General features: G+C 40.3%; 1 protein-coding gene across 2 annotated transcripts in view; it reads left to right on the forward strand.

Moving 5' to 3' along the window:
- The window catches only part of LOC135110210 (beta-ureidopropionase-like), a 34,075-nt gene that overhangs the window by 10,768 nt on the left and 5,151 nt on the right, over positions 1 to 18,156 (forward strand). For both annotated transcript variants that reach the window (XM_064022263.1, XM_064022262.1), the window contains exons 2-7: positions 68 to 175; positions 508 to 612; positions 803 to 957; positions 1,340 to 1,434; positions 12,708 to 12,914; positions 13,151 to 13,275. In XM_064022263.1, coding sequence (XP_063878333.1) covers positions 75 to 175; positions 508 to 612; positions 803 to 957; positions 1,340 to 1,434; positions 12,708 to 12,914; positions 13,151 to 13,275 — 788 coding nt within the window. In that variant the 5' untranslated portion in view covers positions 68 to 74. The remainder of the gene's footprint in view (positions 1 to 67; positions 176 to 507; positions 613 to 802; positions 958 to 1,339; positions 1,435 to 12,707; positions 12,915 to 13,150; positions 13,276 to 18,156) is intronic.

Here is an 18,156-nt window from a genome sequence, read left to right on the forward strand (position 1 = left end):
GGTGAGAGACAACAAAATATCACTCAAGAACAAAATGAATAAGTGATCTTTCCTTTCCATCTTACAGAGACAGCATGGCTGGGGAATTAGTGAGTGTGGAGCACTGCTTGGAGAACCACCTCCCTGAACAAGAGCTCAAGGAGGTGAAGAGGATCCTGTATGGCCGAGAACATGCGTAAGGGACAGGAAATATTTTTGATGGTGTGTCTGTGTTATAAGACTTATAGGGAATGTTTTGTTATGATGAAACTGGACATGGAGTGTTGGTAATACTGTGTATGCTGATGAAATGAAATGTCAAATGTTGGAGGGATCAGTATTAGGAAAAAATTAGGTTTAGTGTGTTAAGGAAGCACTGTATGTGGGTTATGAGTGGCATGAGTTGATGGGGAATCAAGTCATGCTAACTCTTTGCAAAATATGATGTTGAGAATTTATTTGTAATTATTGAATTTTATTGTTGCAGGTTTCATTCCCTGGTTTTTATTTACATTTGTTTAATTTCAGCCCCATTGAAATTCCTCAAGAGGCTCAAAAACTGGCCCAGCAGCACAACTTTGAGGTGAAAAGTTACCAGATAACAGCCAAGAAGGAAGAACTCACCCCTCCCAGGCAAGTTTGTTATATAAAAAGACTCCTCATTATCACAGGTCACACATGGCTTGTGTTTGTCCTTGGTATATTTTAGGTTTGTTTGATCCCAATCATTATCATTTGTTACATATATGAATAGTAGTAGTGATGGTGGTCTTGGTTATTGCTGTCTTTGTATTGCAACAACAACCCCAATGCAATGTTCCAGATTGGTTCGTATAGGACTTGTGCAGAACTCCATTGCTGCTGAGACCACTGCACCAGTAGGAGTCCAGCGTTCAGCACTGCACAACAAGATCTCCCGCATCACTGAGGCTGCTGCATTGTGTGGTGTTAATGTGCTGTGCTATCAAGAAGCTTGGAGTGAGTATGGCAGTATGACTTATCTTGGTTGAAACTTAATGATATGCCATATAAATTTATTTTGAACTGTGGCCTCTTAATTGTTCTGCTCATTGCTAGTCTCTTCTCATAGCTGGTGTGCATGACTGATTTATCTTGGTTCCCATCAGAATACATAAATGTAAAAATCTATTCAGCAAGATTAGACATCACAAGAGCTTATATTATGGCAAAAATTTGATAATTGTTTTCAGCTCCAATTACCATCTTTTTCTCATTGTTACTCATGCTTTGTGTGACAAACAAGCTCTTTAGGTAAGTGATGAATAGTAATACCCTCTAAGCATGCATGTATGTAATAAAGTATTCAGATATTGTATGCAAGAAAATTCTTTATTTTCAGCAATGCCCTTTGCTTTCTGTACAAGAGAGAAACAGCCATGGTGTGAATTTGCTGAGGATGCTGACTGTGGACCCACCACACAGCTGTGCCAGGAGGTGAGTTGTGGTAGTTGCCATGTGTGTGCTGTTGATGCTTGCCAGGTGCTGCCTGTCTTGTGGAAAGAGGAGCTGAGCAACTTAATATATTATTAAGAAATTAATTTTTTTAATTTACTATGCCTTGTGGAGTTGTGGTTACCTGCATTGGTTCACAGTCTTGATGTTCGTAGGTCCATACTGATTCTGTGCATGAAACAAACTTAGTAAAGGCTTCCTTAATGCTTTTATGGTGTGGTAAACAGCCTAACCTAATGAACAGACAGATGGCAAATGCTGTTTAATATAAACAAATGTAAAGTACTTAGTGTAAGTAGAGGAAACCCACACAATAGGTACACAATAAACAATGAACCTCTGGTAGGTTCAAGGTACGAAAAAGATTTAGGAGTTATGGTTAGCTCTGAACTCCATCTAATGCATGGAGGCCAGAAACAGGGCAAATAGAGTATTAGGATTTATATTTAGGAGTGTTAAAATAGAAGGGCCGAAGTAATATTAAAGTTATATTTGGCGCTGGTCAGACCTCATCTAGACTATGCTGTGCAGTTCTGGTCCCCATATTACAGGAAGGATATAAGTCTGCTAGAATCCATACAAAGGAGAATGACTAAAAAGAGACAGGGGATGAGGAGTATTCCTTATGGAGCAAGACTGAAGCTGTTAAATTTATATTCTTTAGAGAGACTTAGGTTAAGAGGGGACCTGGTATAAGTCTTTAAGTGGTATAAGGGTTATAACAAGGGGGACATAAACAAAATTCTTAGGATCAGTAACCAGGACAGAACAAGAAATAACGGGTTCAAGCTTGAAAATTTTAGGTTAAAAAAGAGATAGGAAGAAATTGGTTTTCAAATAGAGTGGTAGATGAATGGAAAGGACTCGGTAATCAAGTTGTTATTGCTAAGACATTATGGAGCTTTAAGAGAAGATTAGACAGATTTATGGATGGGGATGATAGGTAGGTATATTTCATACAGGGACTGCTATGTGTAGGTCTGATGGCTTCTTGCAGCTTCCCTTATTTTTTATATTCTTATGTTCTTAGGTATATTTTGTAAATATTTACACTCTTGATGGTTCTGCATCCTCATGTCTGTCCATAAAACAAAAAAAATTAATGGGCATGGTGAAAACCTCACCTAATTCTTAATGAACATTCATTCCAGCATTTACCAAACTGAGTTATTCAAATTTGTTTATCACATTCTTTGATATGCTTTGGTAAGCCATTCAAGATGAGAATATGTTCTGTAGACTGGAATGTGGAACACAAATGGGACATGTATGTTTGTTTATTTTTTTACTAGCTTTTGCAAGAATATTGTGGTGGACACTCATTTTTTTTCCACTTGTTGCATGTTAAGATGAATTTTGCCACAGGTTGTCTGGAGCACTTCTAACATATACTATATGAAAAGAAATATTGTATACAATAATTTCCTTTTAGTTAGTATTTCAACATCTAAAAATTACAACTTTGGGTGTTGTATCAAATAAACCTCTGCCACATTGGACATTTATGTATATACAGGATATTCAGTTAGGAGAGGCACATTTTCTCAGAAGTAAAAGCTCAAGTCATTCTTAGTTGGAAATATTCTATGGTAAAATGGTTTTAAAGCCATGGTTTGGAAGTTGAAGGAGGGTTTTTATGAGTTGGTGAGGGGAGGGATGGAGGGAGGGCAGCAATGATTGGTATTGCTATCTTTAAGATGTTACTTGATGACACATCAAGATTTTCATAAATAGAGATAAAATGAAATTCAAGAATGCAGTGCATTGCTGTAGCAAACAATTACAAAAACATAACAAACACCATATGACAACGGTGATCAGCTGGATGTTGCAGGATGGCCTGTGTGGAACCACTTGCCACTGACATACATTCATGTTCAAATGTACCATAACTTCTGTACCTTGGTATTAAAAGTATTTGACTTTAGAATATTTCCCTCTTAAGATGACTTTGACTTGGTCTCTCATTTCTGAGAGTATGTGGCTTTCTCCCTGAGACACACTGTATATTAGATTATTGATTAGGTATGTCACTGTCCTTGAGGCATCTGGGCAGACCTTTCATAAACTGGATAAGATCTGGTTTATAATATGGGAGAGAAGGGATGCTTCCATTGCTTAGATTCAGCTTTGGTTTCCAGATTGAAGCTAGGAACCCATGTTTCATCCAGTGTTATGGTTCAAGCTGTGAATCCTTCTGGATCCACTCTCATGAGGGTCAACATGTCTGTTGAAATCATTATCCAGTACCTCTTCTGCTCAGGCATCAGCATTGTTAGGACCCATTGGGCAGACACCTTGAAAAGGTTGAGGTGATCATGCAAGATGGTAACAATGGAACCATTAATGATCCCCAGTTGAGAAGCAATGTATTGTTCTCAGATTTGGCATTTATCCATGACCATGCTCTCTACCATGGCCACAGTTTCCTTGGTGATTGCAGTTGATGGATCACCATTTCAGAGGCCATGCTCACACGAGGCTCAGCCCTGGTTGAAGAAAGCACCCCCAACATTTGACAGTGGAACAGAACAGAGCACTGTCCCCTAGTGCTATCCTCAGCTCCTTATGTAATAACTGTGTGCACTTTACCTTGAGTCACAGAAAGCTTCATCACAGACCTGCCCTACCCCGACCACTAAGCCCCCATTTTTTATTATTATTGTTATTATTATTATTATTATTATTATTATTATTATTATTATTATTATTATTATTATTATTATTATCATTATTATTATTATTATTTTTATTTTTATTATTATTATTTTTATTATTATTATTATTATTATTATTATTATTATTATTATTATTATTATTATTTTTATTTTTATTATTATTATTATTTTTAATGTAGGGCACTGGTCAAGGGGAACAAAATTGCAATTATGAAAGCGGTAGTCAAAAATTACAGGATAAGTGTCTTGAAACTTCCCTGTTGAAAGAGTTCAAGTCATAGGAAGGAGGAAATAAAGAAGTAGGGAGTTCCAGAGTTTACCAGAGAAAGGGATGAATGATTGAGAATACAGATTAACTCCTGCAGCAAGCCTGCAGGAGGAGGGGAGGCATGCAGTTAGCAAGATCAGAAGAGCAGTTAGCATGAAAATAACAGTAGAAGATAACAAGAGATGCAACATTGCAGTGATGAGAAAGAGGTTAAAGACAGTCAGTTAGAGAAGAGGAGTTGATAAGATGAAAAGCTTTTGATTCCACCCTGTCTAAAATAGTGGTGTGAGTGGAACCCCTACCTCCCAAGACATGTGAAGCATACTCCATTCATGGATGGGTAAGGCCCTTGTACAAAGTTAGCAGCTGAAAGGGTGAGAAAACTGGTGGAGACATTTCAGAATGCCTAACTTCATAGAAGCTGTTTTAGCTAGAAATGAGATGTGAAATTTCCTGTTTACATCATAAGTAAAAGATAGGCCAAGGATGTTCAGTGTAGAAGAGGGGGACAGTTGAGTGTCATTGAAGAAGAGGGGGATAGTTGTCTTGAAGGTTATGTCAAGTTGATAGATGGAGGAATTGAGTTTTTGAGGCATTGAACAATACTAAGTTTCCTCCATCCCATTCAGAAATTTTAGAGAGATCAGAAGTCAGGGGTTATTTGGCTTCCCTGCATGAACTGTTTATTTCCTTGAAGACTTGGACATCTATGAAAAGGCATGGAAAAAGTGTAGGGTGATATCATCACTGTAGGAGTGGATAGGAAAAGAAGCCTGCTGTTCAGTTACACTCATTTGGCCTGAAGGTCACAGTTGAACTGAATAAAAAATGTTAAGAGGATGCCACTCTGTGTATTACTTGTTGGAACATGTATGAATGTGTTCCAGCCGCATCAGGCTCCTGTCTCCTTTCCTTCTATATTAGGCCAAGAACTCAATGAACAACCCTTTTATATACAAATAATAATAATAATAATAATAATAATAATAAACAGTTTATTATTTAGGCAGTTGACAAACTGAAAATGTACATAGGGGATGGGGAAAAACTTAACATTAATCCTAAAGGTAAGTCTAATCTAGGAGGGAAATACTATTGATTGATGGCTTGCACCATGGTGGGAATCGCATTGAGTCTGTACCGGTCCGTGCGCGGCGCCTTCAGGGGCGTTATTTTGTTGTGGTGTCTGGTGGCACGGACCGGGCGAGGCGCGTCGGGCGGCAGCATGTTTCTGAGGCGCGTATGATGTAGTAGTCCCCTCCCAAACTTCTCCAGAGCCTCTCGGTGCCTGGTGGATATTCTGGACAGACTCAGGGTGGTCAGGGCTTCTTCATAGGTGGTGTATGCAGGGCCAAGGATGACCCTGCACGCCCTTTTCTGCACACTCTCTAGCTGTAGCTGTTGAGTGTGTGTGAGGGAGGAGGACCACGCTGGGGAGGCGTACATGAGTTTGGGGAGGATGAAGGTAAGGTACACCCCCCTTAACTCATCTGTCGGCGTCCCCAGCGACCTGAGTCTGCGCAGCATGTACAGCCTGTAGGTAGCTGATCTCACGGTGCTGGCGACATGCTGCTTCCAGGTCAGCTGGTCGTCCACCGTGACCCCGAGAAGCTTGGCACATTGGACCACCTGGAGGGGGTGAGGGCCCACTGTGAGCTGGGGAGGGGGCACTGGTACAGAGGAGGTACAGAAATGCATCACCACAGTTTTGCTGTGGTTGATGGTCATCCTGCTCTCCTCTGTCCACGTCTGCAGTCGCTCCAGAATTGCTTGCAGTGGCGAGTAGTCCGGGTTCTTGGTGGAAACTGGGACGCCCACGGTGCAGTCGTCCACATACTTCCAGCGATGGGGGGGTGTCGATGAGGGCATCGTTGATAAGGAGGAGGAAGCATAGAGGACCCATCTTGGTCCCCTGGGAGACTCCACATGTCAGCTGTTGGAAATTAGAGACAGAGCCCTGATAGTGAACGGCCTGACGTCTCCCTGTGAGGAAGTCGGCTAGCCATGCTATCAGATTAGGAGGGAGACCCAGACTTACTGCCTTGCTGATGACAACAGTGTGATCAACAAGATCAAAGGCTTTTTTGAAGTCCACAAAAGCAACAGCTAGAGAGGTGTTTCACTTGTCCAGGTGGCTGTGGATGAATTCAAGGAAGCTGGTCAGGTAATGTGAGGTGGAGGTGTCTTTAATATTTCCGAATTGTCTGACATCCACGGTGTTACAAATTTTGGTGTATGCCCAGTCATATACAAAATCTTCACAAATAAGGCTAGGGATGGGGGTGATAGAGACTGGCCTGAGGTCATTGAGTGACTGAGGACTGGAAGTTTTGGGGATGGGGGTGACGTAAGATGTCTTCCAGTCCGCGGGGCAAGAGTGTTGGGAGAGTGAGGCGTTTATTATGGAGCATAGCGGTGTTGCTAGCTCTACAGCAAATTCCTTGTAAATTTTTATAGGAAGGTCAGTGGGTGTGGTGGATCTTGGTTTAAATTTAAGTATTCCCTTAAAAACATCCATCACCTGGACAGTGTGCAAGGGAGGGAGCGGGAAGATAGGCAGGAAGCGGAGTGGTGTGGAGGGGAGGAAAGGTTTGACAGATAGCAGCAAAGTGATCGTTCATCTCCTGAGCCGCGAGATTAGCAGGAAGGTGTGAGGTGCAAGGAAGAGATGAAGTGTGCTTTTGTAAGCCACACAAAGCTTTGATCTTAGCGTACCACTGTCTGTTGTTGGTCAGCTTGAGGTGGTGTACCTTGTCTGGGTAATAGCTTGCCTTTGCATTCTTAATCTCCCTGATTACTCTGTTTCTTAGTTTCCTGTAAAGGACCGGGCAGGAGTGGAACGCCCAGGTCCGCTGACGCATGAGTCTTTTAATGCAGGGCGTCATCCAGGGAGCATCAGACGGGTGCGTTGTGACACTCTTGGCTGGGAAGTAGTGGTGGAAGGCTGCTGTGGTAGTGGCGACGTAATTTTGCCATTTTAAGTGGACGTCCTCCTCATCCAGCACCTTGGTCCACGGGTGTTGTGTCACCCACTGCCCAAACTCCCTCATGGCTGAGTCAGGCATGGGGCGGTGGGTCCTGGTGACAGCTGACCGGGGGGTCAAGGTGGTGGGTGTGGGTGGCCACAGTATGGAGAGGTGGGTGCTCTGTCCCATGGGAGGCAGCGGCTTCGGGGGCGAGTACTGCTGGCCCAGGTCTGTGAGTATAAGGTCGAGGATGGCTTGCTGGTGGGTGGGGAAGTCCACGATCTGGGTGAGGTGGAGCTGGTGTAGGATATCGTTGATATCTAATCTGTTAAAGTCCCCACAGATGACCAGCTTGGCAGCAAGATACCTCACCCTCAGGGCATCAGCAGTGTTGATGATGTGAGCGGTGAGTAACTGTGCAGTGGTGGCTCGTGGGGGTTGGTACATGATGCAGACTATGATGGAGGCCGTGTTGCTGGGATGGGAGGGGGGCGTGACTCTCACCCACAGGGCCTCCACACCGGCAGGAATATCAACAGGGAGGTGTGAGGGGCAGAGCGGCAGAAAACGGCCACTCCCCCCCCCCCCCCACTGCGTCCTGACCTGAGGTGATGGTAGAGCTGGTAGTCCTGCATCGTGCACACCTCAGGAACAATCTGCCACGCCTCAGTAACCGCCACAATGTCCGCACAAGTAGATCTCACCGTCACAATCTATTCGTCCATCTTGTTGGCCAGAGACGTTGCATTAAATAAGAGGAGTGAGGGAAAACTATACCACATTCTCGGCACCTCAAAGTGTTTGTATTCCCTCTTCTCCACCCTGCGGTCGTCTCTGGCACTGGAGGTCACTACCTTGATGGGACGCACCACTCTTTTGCCTCCTCTCGATCCTCGGTTTCGAAATAGTTTCAAGGACTTAAGGCACTGTATCACGTTGGGTGGCGGGTACCCAGATCCTCGTCTATGACGCAGGAGGTAGTTGCGTTCGTACGTTTGCACTGAAGCACTCATTTTTCTTTATGTATCACACGCATTCGCTACAAGTGTTCACAAAAACAACAATCCCACCAGGTCGAGCCTCAAACTAAACGCTAAAAGTTGAAAACAGAAAAGGAAAAAACAAAACAAACTGAGGTCACTATCACTAGGGGGCGGGGAAGGCCAACAAGCTGGCCGAGGCTGCTCGAGAGCGCCTAAGGTCACACGTCCTGCCCGTGTGAGGTCAAGACAGTGTGAGAAATGTGTGTGTGTGTGTGTGTGTGTATATATATATATATATATATATATATATATATATATATATATATATATATATATATATATATATATATATATATATATATATATATATATATATTTATTTATTTATTTATTTATTTATTTATTTATTTATTTATTTATTTATTTATTTATTTATTTATTTATTTATTTATTTATTTATTTATTTATTTAAAAGGCCAACTTCTCCACTAACTGGTCAGCAACAAAGCACTTTCATGACACATGCTGCACTCCTCTCCTCCTCACAACCTGCTGTTCTTCCCCCTGCCTCAATCTCTCTCCCTGTCGCTCTCTACCATGCTCAGATACCTTTTATCTATTCTGAACTGTAGAAGATGGACCTTCATTGTAGCACTTTTATGATGCATGCTGCACTCCTCTCCTCCTCACAACCTGCTGTTCTTCCCCTTGCCTCAATCTCCCTCCCTGTCACTCTCTACCATGCTCAGATTATTTTATCTATTCTAAACTATAGAAGATGGCCCTTCATTGTCAACACCATATACATTTTTATATTACAAAACATTATTTATTATTCAGGAATAAAATATACATTACTTTGCTTTAGTTAGAATGTGGTTTAGGAACAGAGGCTTACAGGTTTTCTTCAATTGTCAGATAATCTAGATTATAGGATATGACACTGGGGGTGCCCCCAGTTTATTTAATACATAAGTTTCGTGATATCCAAGTTTTGTGATCCTCAAATTTTATGCTTAGTCCTAATTTCTTACCATCCCAATTTTCAGGCATTATTTCTTTGAGGTTCATGCTTCTGTTGTGTATGAGTTACGCATTCCTATCATTGGCGTCACAGATAGCAAAAATAAATACATGTGTATTGTACAAGCATGTCCATGTACAGTTCACATTCTTGAATATACAGAATGTTAAAATGACTTGTTAACCACAATGCTAGTCATGGCAGCTTGCATGTGAGAGAGAGAGGGAGAGAAATACTGGCAATAGCATTGCCACATTGCAAAAAACAAAAAAATCAAAACAGACAAATCAAAAGTGTCTCATTACTGTGACAAATGTGATGTCACTGCATCACAACACCACCAGGTATGTGAGGACAAAACACACACACACACACTCAGTTTTAGATGCAGTGGTGCTGCACCACTGCATCACCTGCATTGCCAGATGTGAGGACAAAACACACACACACACACATGCCCATTTTAGATGTGATGGTATTGCACTGCTGCATTGTTGAATCACGCCGGATGTGAGGGGAAAAAACACACACACACACACACACACACACACACACATCAGGGTTAGCATTAAAAAACCCACCCCCCCAAAAAAAAGAAACACCCAAAAGAAGCCCATTAAAAACAAAAAAAACAAAAAAACTAAGTGGATTTTTTTGGGGGATTTAGAAAGTATATTTAAGGCATCAAACTTTAGTTTTATATCATATGGATAAATAAGGTGTATATATACATAAAAAATTTAAAAGTAGTCAAGCCTGACCTGTTCATTTCGTGTACAGTACAAGTTGACACAGGCTTCATCCAACTGGACCAACCTGTAACAGCATGACCTAAACAAGTGTCTGATCTTTATTTAAAGAAAGTGTCAAAATCTTTCAAGATCTGACTCCCCTCATGACTTCTGGCACCTAGCCAAAAACATCTCCAGTAACTTGGCTTCTTCATCTTTCCCTCCTTTATTGATGGGTCCTCTGCCATCTCATCTATTTCTAAAGCTGAACTCTGCTCAAACGTTTGCTAAAAACTTTACCTTGGGTGATACAGGGCTTGTTTTTCCCTCTCCTCAACCCTCTGACTACTTCATGCTACCCATTAAAATCCTTCACAGTGATGTTTTCATGCCCTCACTGGCCTAAACCCTTGGAAGGCTTACAGACCTCATGGGTCCCCTCCTGTTATTCTCTGAAACTTTGCCTCCGTGATTGCACCTTGCCTAGACAAACTCTTTCAATTCCGTCTATCGACATCTACCTTTCCTCCTTGCTGGAAGTTTACCTATATTCAGCCTGTTCCTAAAAAGGTTGACCATTTTGATTCCTCAAACTACCATCCTATTGATTTAATTTCCTGCCTCTCTAAAGTTTGAGTCTATCCTTCAACAGGAAGATTCTGAAACATGTATCACTTCACAACCTTTTGTCTGATCACTAGCATGGGCTCTACTGGTGATCTTCTGGCTTTCTTTACTGAGTCTAGGTCATCCTCTTTTAGGGTTTTTGGTGAAACATTTTCTGTTTCACCTATTGCTGTCAAAAGCTTTTGATAGAGTCTGGCACAAAGCTTTGATTTCCAAACTACGCTCATACAGCTTCTATCCTTCTCTCTGTAACTTCATCTCATGTTTTTCTTTCTGACTGTTCTATTGCTGCTGTGGTAGATGGCCACTGTTCTTCTCTTAAATCTGTTAATAGTGTTGTTCCTTAGGATTCTGTTCTGTCACCTACTCTTTTCCTATTATTCATCAATGATCCTCTAAACCAAACTTCTTGTCCTATCCACTCCTGTGGTGGTGATACCAATCTGCACTTTCCCACATCTTTTCACAGATGCCCAGCCCTTTAGGAACTAAACAGTTCTCGCAGGGAAGCCACAGGATGCCTGACTTCTGATCTCTCCAGAATTTCTTATTAGGGCAGAGCAAACTTAGTATTATTCAATGCCCCAAAACTCAATTTCCTCATCTATCAACTTGACACAACCTTTCAGACAACTATCCCCTCTTCTTCAGTGACACTCAGCTGTCCTCTTCTGCTCTGAACATCCTCAATCTGTTCTTTACATATGATCTAAACTGGAAACTTCACATCTCATCTCTAGCTAAAACAGCTTCTATGAAGTTAGGCATTCTTAGTCATCTCTGCCAGTTTTTCTCAACACCCCAGCTGCTAACTCTGTACAAGGGCCACATCCATTCATGTATGGAGTATGCTTCATGTGTATGGGGGGATCCACTCGTAATGCTCTTTCAGACAGGGTGGAATCAAAAGCTTTTCATCTTATCAATCCCTCTCCTCTAACTGACTGTCTTCAGCCTCTTTCTCATCACTGCAGTGTTGCATTTCTTGCTATCTTCTACTGCTATTTTCATGCCAGCTACTCTTCTGATCTTGCTAATTGCATGCCTCCCCTCCTCCTGTGGGCTTGCTGCACGACTTTCTTCTTTCTCTTACCCCTATTCTGTCCACCTCTCTAATGCAAGAGTTAACCAGTATTCTCAGTCATTCATCCCTTTCTCTGGTAAACTCTGGAACATGAAAAAAAAAAGAAAACAAACACTTCAAACCTTTTGTTTCACTATATTACCTTTTAATTGCCTGTTTAAATGATTTACATATAAATATGAGGAATAAACAAAAAAATAATCTGAAAAAATTAAATTGCCCAAAGAAACAAAAAAAAAAACAGTGGCTTTTTTAAACCTGGGTTTTTTCCAACCCTGACACACACACACACACACACACACACACACACACACACACACACACACACACACACACACACACACACACACACACACACACACACACACACACACACACACACAGTTTTAGATGCCATGGCACTGCACCACCAAATTGCTCTGTGAGTATGATGACAAAATACACACACACACACACACACACACACACACACACACACACACACACACACACACACACACACACACACACACACACAGGTCTAGGCCATGTGGCTGGAATAAATAACCATTTTTTCAGTGTTTAAGTACCCTGAGTTTTGCTATGCTTTTGGAAGAAGACAGTTGCAAAACTTGAGATGATGATGTGAAATTTTATTGCACGTAATTAGCTACCTAGTGACCAGTGATTTTTTGAGAATCATGTATTCCCTTACATTCTGCTACATGATTTAGGTTAATTTTACCCATGGTCACATTAAATTTTATATACATCCATTAACATGTAGCAGATTCCTCAGTGTGTTACAAAGTTTCATTCACCTGTCTGTGAGTTTCCTGTTCCATGCACTTATCCTGCTTAGTTCCTTACCCTCTCCCATCATCTCAGACTTGTTCATATTTTTTTCCTGACCAGCTGGCACAAAAGTACAACATGGTGATTGTGTCCCCCATCCTTGAGCGAGACAGCATCCATGGGGACACCCTCTGGAACACTGCTGTTGTAATCAGTAACAATGGACATGTGTTAGGCAAGACTCGCAAGAATCACATTCCTCGAGTAGGAGACTTCAATGAGTCTACCTACTACATGGAAGGAGACACTGGCCATGTTGTTTTCCAGGTAAATATGGAGGAGCTTGAAGAGGATTGTTTAGTGGATGTCAATTGAAATATAAAAATTGGAATGAGTTGTAAGTCTTGCGTATTAGGGCCATACATGAGGTAATACATGCAGCTAGCAAGTTCAGAAGAGCAGTAATCAGGAACAGAGTATAATAACATTCAAGTGACTGGTCTCATAGGTTTGGTTTTCTATTTCTAGCAGATTTACAAGAGGACTTTTTTTTTTCCTTACAGACACAGTTTGGTCGCCTTGCTGTCAACATTTGCTATGGACGCCACCACCCTCAGAATTGGATGATGTATGGCATCAATGGTGCAGAAATAGTGTTCAATCCGTCTGCCACTGTTGGAGCTCTTAGGTAAGGATTTCAACATTTCTACTGCTTTGTATAATATATTGCTCTCAAAAGGTTCTCATTATTAATGCAGGTGTGTAGTTTAGTTTCCAAAGTCATAATGACTGATGATTAACTGGAGATGATATGTCTGATACAAGATTATTTATTTATTTTTTTTGAGGAGAGTGACAAATATTGTCTATTCAATGTTACTTTGTATACAGCATTGTTATGAATAATGAAATAATACCTTATTTCATGCACAACTTGCTTTCCACAGCACAGAGGATATCTGGATGGAAACAGAATCCAATACTGATACTGATATGTTTTTCTGTTTTGATCACCCCTGCATCTAATCTGTAAAATTAAATTATAAAAAGTATGAAATTCTTTTGTTGATATTAGAAATAAGTGAAACTTGAAGTAACTATTGGCATATAGTTGCATGGTGCTGACAGTTGAAAGTCATAGATGCATAGTCATAGATTCAAATTTGAAGTAGTATACAGTTTTGTGAACTTTTACCCAGAATCCACATGCCTGTTGAGCATATGGAGAACAGGAATCCTAAGGGTGCAAATTTTCATGCCATGCAGAGCTGAGGTAATTATTGATGATCTTAACTAGTCATCTGACTCAGTTCTCAAGTACCAAATGGCAATTATGACCATAAAAAAAATGTTAATAATAAAGATAAGCTGATATTCTTTTGTGTAAATTATAAATAAAGGGCAAAGGACATTTTTTTCTTCATTCAATAAAGGAAAAAAGTAAACACAAATAGAAAAAAACTATACTTCATTGTAAGGTAAAAAATAATTTCCAGTACATATGTATAAGATTAACATTAATTAGACAAAATGAACAGATTGTAGAAAGAAAGCTTCACTGTATAATTCTAATAATAGTAATATAGTTGCCATATCAAGGGGGTCCCCCATACCAAATTTCATCACAATCGGTTCTGCAGTTATTGAGGAAAATGAGAACTTTTTTTTTTTTTGCAAGTCGCATACAAACTCAATGCAGTAGAGCCGATGAAGTCTATATCACATGAAATTGAAAAAGTTGTACTATTGTATGGCAAAAGTTTAATAATGATCAGCCTCATAGTTTCAGAGTTATGAGCTTCTCAAAAGTGTGACAGTTGGGTTGGGTCAAGCCACTCAGTGTCAAACATCAATCTCAATACAAGACTTTGCTTTTCACCTTGCTGATACCAATACTGATATTTCCCAAAAAAGACCAATACTGCTGATACTGATACTGATACCAATACTATCAGCACATATCTAGATAACATGTAAGAAAACTAGTGTGCTGGAATCCAGCCAGTTTCACAAAGATCAACAGAAGCGCACACACACACACACACACACACACACACACACACACACACACACACACACACACACACACACACACACACACACACACACACACACACACACACACACACACACAGCAAGACTAACTTTGGACAACTTAGGAAGTATTTCAGTGAAGTGAATTGGAGCATGGTTATTCAAAAGTAGGACATAGAGGAAAAGCGGACGGCTTTCCTGGACATTTAGAATAAGGGAGTAGAGGAATGGGTACCCAAAAGATCAACAGAGAACCTTTTTAAAAAGGATTGGTACAACATATGTGTAACAGCTAGATTGGAGAGAGAAAAAGCATGGAACAAGTGGAAGAAGAACAAGAGACTGGACCTGTGGAACAATTATATAAGGAAGAGGAACGAATATGTCAAAACTCATGGAGATGAGCAGAAAAATTTTGAAAAGAATGTTGTGGAGAAATGTAAAGACCAACCAAAATTATTTTGTAAATTCATCAATGGAAAAATTAAAGAGCAAAGATGAAATAAGCACGATAAAAGCTGGAGAAGGGACAGTGGAAGACCCAAAAGAAGTGTCTGAAGTGTTTAACAGATACTTCCACTCTGTGTTTACTAAGGAAAATGATTTCAGAGGTGAGAGAACAATGTTAGAAAAAGGGACCGACCTAAAGGAGATTAAAACATCAGTAGAAGAAGTAAAGAATATGTTGGAACACCTGGATGTAAGGAAAGCAATGGGTCCTGATGGTGTATTGAGTTGGATTTTAAAAGAGTGTAGCTCACAATTAGTCTCAGAGCTGCACAATATAATTAGCACCAACCTGGTAAAAGGTAGAGTCCCCTTAGATTGGAAACAGGCAGATATTACCCCAATTCACAAGACTGGAAGTAAAGAACATCCATCAAATTATAGGCCTGACCTGTATCACTCACAAGTGTGGTGGCAAAGATTTGTGAAAAGATCATCAAGAACAGATGGGTGAAATACCTAGAAGACAACAAGGTGATAACAGAGAAACAGTTTGGCTTCAGAAAAGGAAGATCTTGTGTTACAAATCTGATAAGTTTCTACTCAAGTATAATAGATATAGTGCAAGAGAGAGATGGATGGGCCGACTGCATATACTTAGATCTGAGAAAAGCATTTAATAAAGTTCTGCACAGAAGACTAATATGGAAATTGGAAAAAATTGGAGGACTCGGTGGATCACTGTTAAAGTGGATGACTGACTTTTTGACAAACAGAGAAATGAGGACAGTAATTAAAGGCAGCAAGTCAAACTGGAGAATGGTAATAAGTGGAGTCCCGCAAGGTTTGGTACTTGCACCTATTATGTTCACAGTTTATGTAATTGATATGACAGAAGGTGTAGAAAGTTACACGAACCTTTTCGCTGATGATGCTAAGATTATGAGGAAAGTAACAGATGAAGAGGACTGCAGTGCTTTAAATCAGGACTTGATTAAGATTAATGAATGGTCATTGAGGTGGAATATGGAGTTTAATGCTAAAAAATGTGTGATGAGGTTTGGAAAAGTGTGAGAAGACCATTTGGCAGCAGGAATGAGGAAATCACTATAAGATCAGAATAAAAAGACCTAGGAGTAATTATTACTGATTATTTGTCATTTGGGAAGCACATAAACAAAATTATAGGAGAAACATATAATCTGCTGAGGAACATCAAGATAGCATTCTCCTATATTGATGAAGATAGAATAAAAAAAAATGATAACAACAATGATACGTCCAAGACTGAAGTACACAGCATTAGTGTGGTTGCCAAGTTTGAAAAAGGATACAAGAAAGTTAGAAAGAATCCAGAGAGCTGCAACTAAAATTCCTGCAAACTTAAGAGAGTATAGTTATGAAGAAAGGTTGAAGAGATTGGGCCTGAACACTAGGAAAAAGGAGGGAAAGAGGTGATTTGATAGCAATATATAGAATATTGGAAGGAATGGAAAAGTTGGACAGAGAAGACCTCATAATTCCAGATATGAGAGACACAAGAGTACATGGAAGGAAATTGAAAAGGAGTGTTTGCAGAAGAGACATCAAGAATCATAGCTTCCCCCACAAAAGTATAACAGTGTGAAATGAACTTAAGGATGAGACTGTGTGTGCAAAGACAATTCATAGATTTAAAGAAAATCTAGATAAAAGTTGATATGGAGACAGGACGGCACGAGCCTAGTGTGGCTCTTGTCCTGTATTTCACAACTAGATAAACAACTAGGTAAACATACACATATGAAATTTCTACCCTTGAAAATAGGAGAGAGAGAGAGAGAGAGAGAGAGAGAGGAGATTTAGTAAACATCTATAGAATGATAAATGGTATAGAAAATGTGAATAAAAAATGTTTTATATATTTAGACACATAGTACAAGGGGACACAGTAAAAAGTTGAAGAAAGTTAACTTTAGAAGAGACATCAAGAAGTACAGCTTTCCTCATAGAAGTGTGAACAAATGGAATGAACTCAGTGAAGACGTCAATGCTGTAACTGTCCATGCTTTTGAGACCAAACTGGATAGATATTATGATGGGATACTGTGAGATTACTCCCCTCCCATAAACTACAACTAGGTAAATACACACACACACACACACACCAGCAGTGAGTGTGCACAACTTCAAGGAAATATTGGACAAGTGTAGATATGGAGGCGGTAGCACATGAGCATAGCTCAGGCCCTGTAAATTACAACTATGTAAATACACACACACACACACACACACACACACACACACACACACACACACACACACACACACACACACACACACACACACACACACACAGCAAGTAATGTGCAAAAGAAGTGGGAAGCTTTCATCAATATTTATGAAGAGGGAGTGAAAAGATATGTACCGAAAGTAGAGACAAAGGGAAGATATAACAATGATTGGTATAATAGAAGATGTGAAATAGCTAGGGAGGAGAGGGAAACGGCATGGAATAGATGTCGGAGGAAAAATACACAGGAGCTATGGCAAAACTATACAACTACAAGAAATGAATATGTAAGGGTTATTAGAGAAGAAAGGAAAAATTATGAGAAAAAATGTTATGGACAAATGCAAAGAGGAACCAAAACTATTTTTCAGATATGTGAACAGTAAAATGAAAAATAGAGAAGGAATAAGCAGATTGAAGGTGAATGGTCAAATGTGTGAGGATCCGGCTGAATTGACAGAGATAATGAACAGGAGTTTTCAATCAGTATTCACAAAAGAGAGAACACTTGTGTGGCAGAGTGAGATGAGTGAGGAAATGGGTCGAGGGGAAATCTAAGTGACTGAAGAGGATGTCCAGAAACAGATGGAGGGACTAGACGTTAGGAAGGCCCCTGGACCTGATGGAGTGTCAGGATGGATACTAAAAGAGTGCAATCAGCAGTTGACATGGGTAATACATAATATTATTGAGAGCTCCCCAATTGAAAGTAGAGTCCCAATTGAATGGAAGAGAGCCAACATAGTGCCAATCTATAAAGGTGGTAGGAGCCCTTAAACTCTAGACCTGTGTCTCTAACAAGTGTGGTGTGCAAAA

Source organism: Scylla paramamosain, chromosome 20 (genome assembly GCF_035594125.1).
Source record: "Scylla paramamosain isolate STU-SP2022 chromosome 20, ASM3559412v1, whole genome shotgun sequence".
NCBI classification, from domain to species: Eukaryota; Metazoa; Arthropoda; class Malacostraca; order Decapoda; family Portunidae; genus Scylla; species Scylla paramamosain.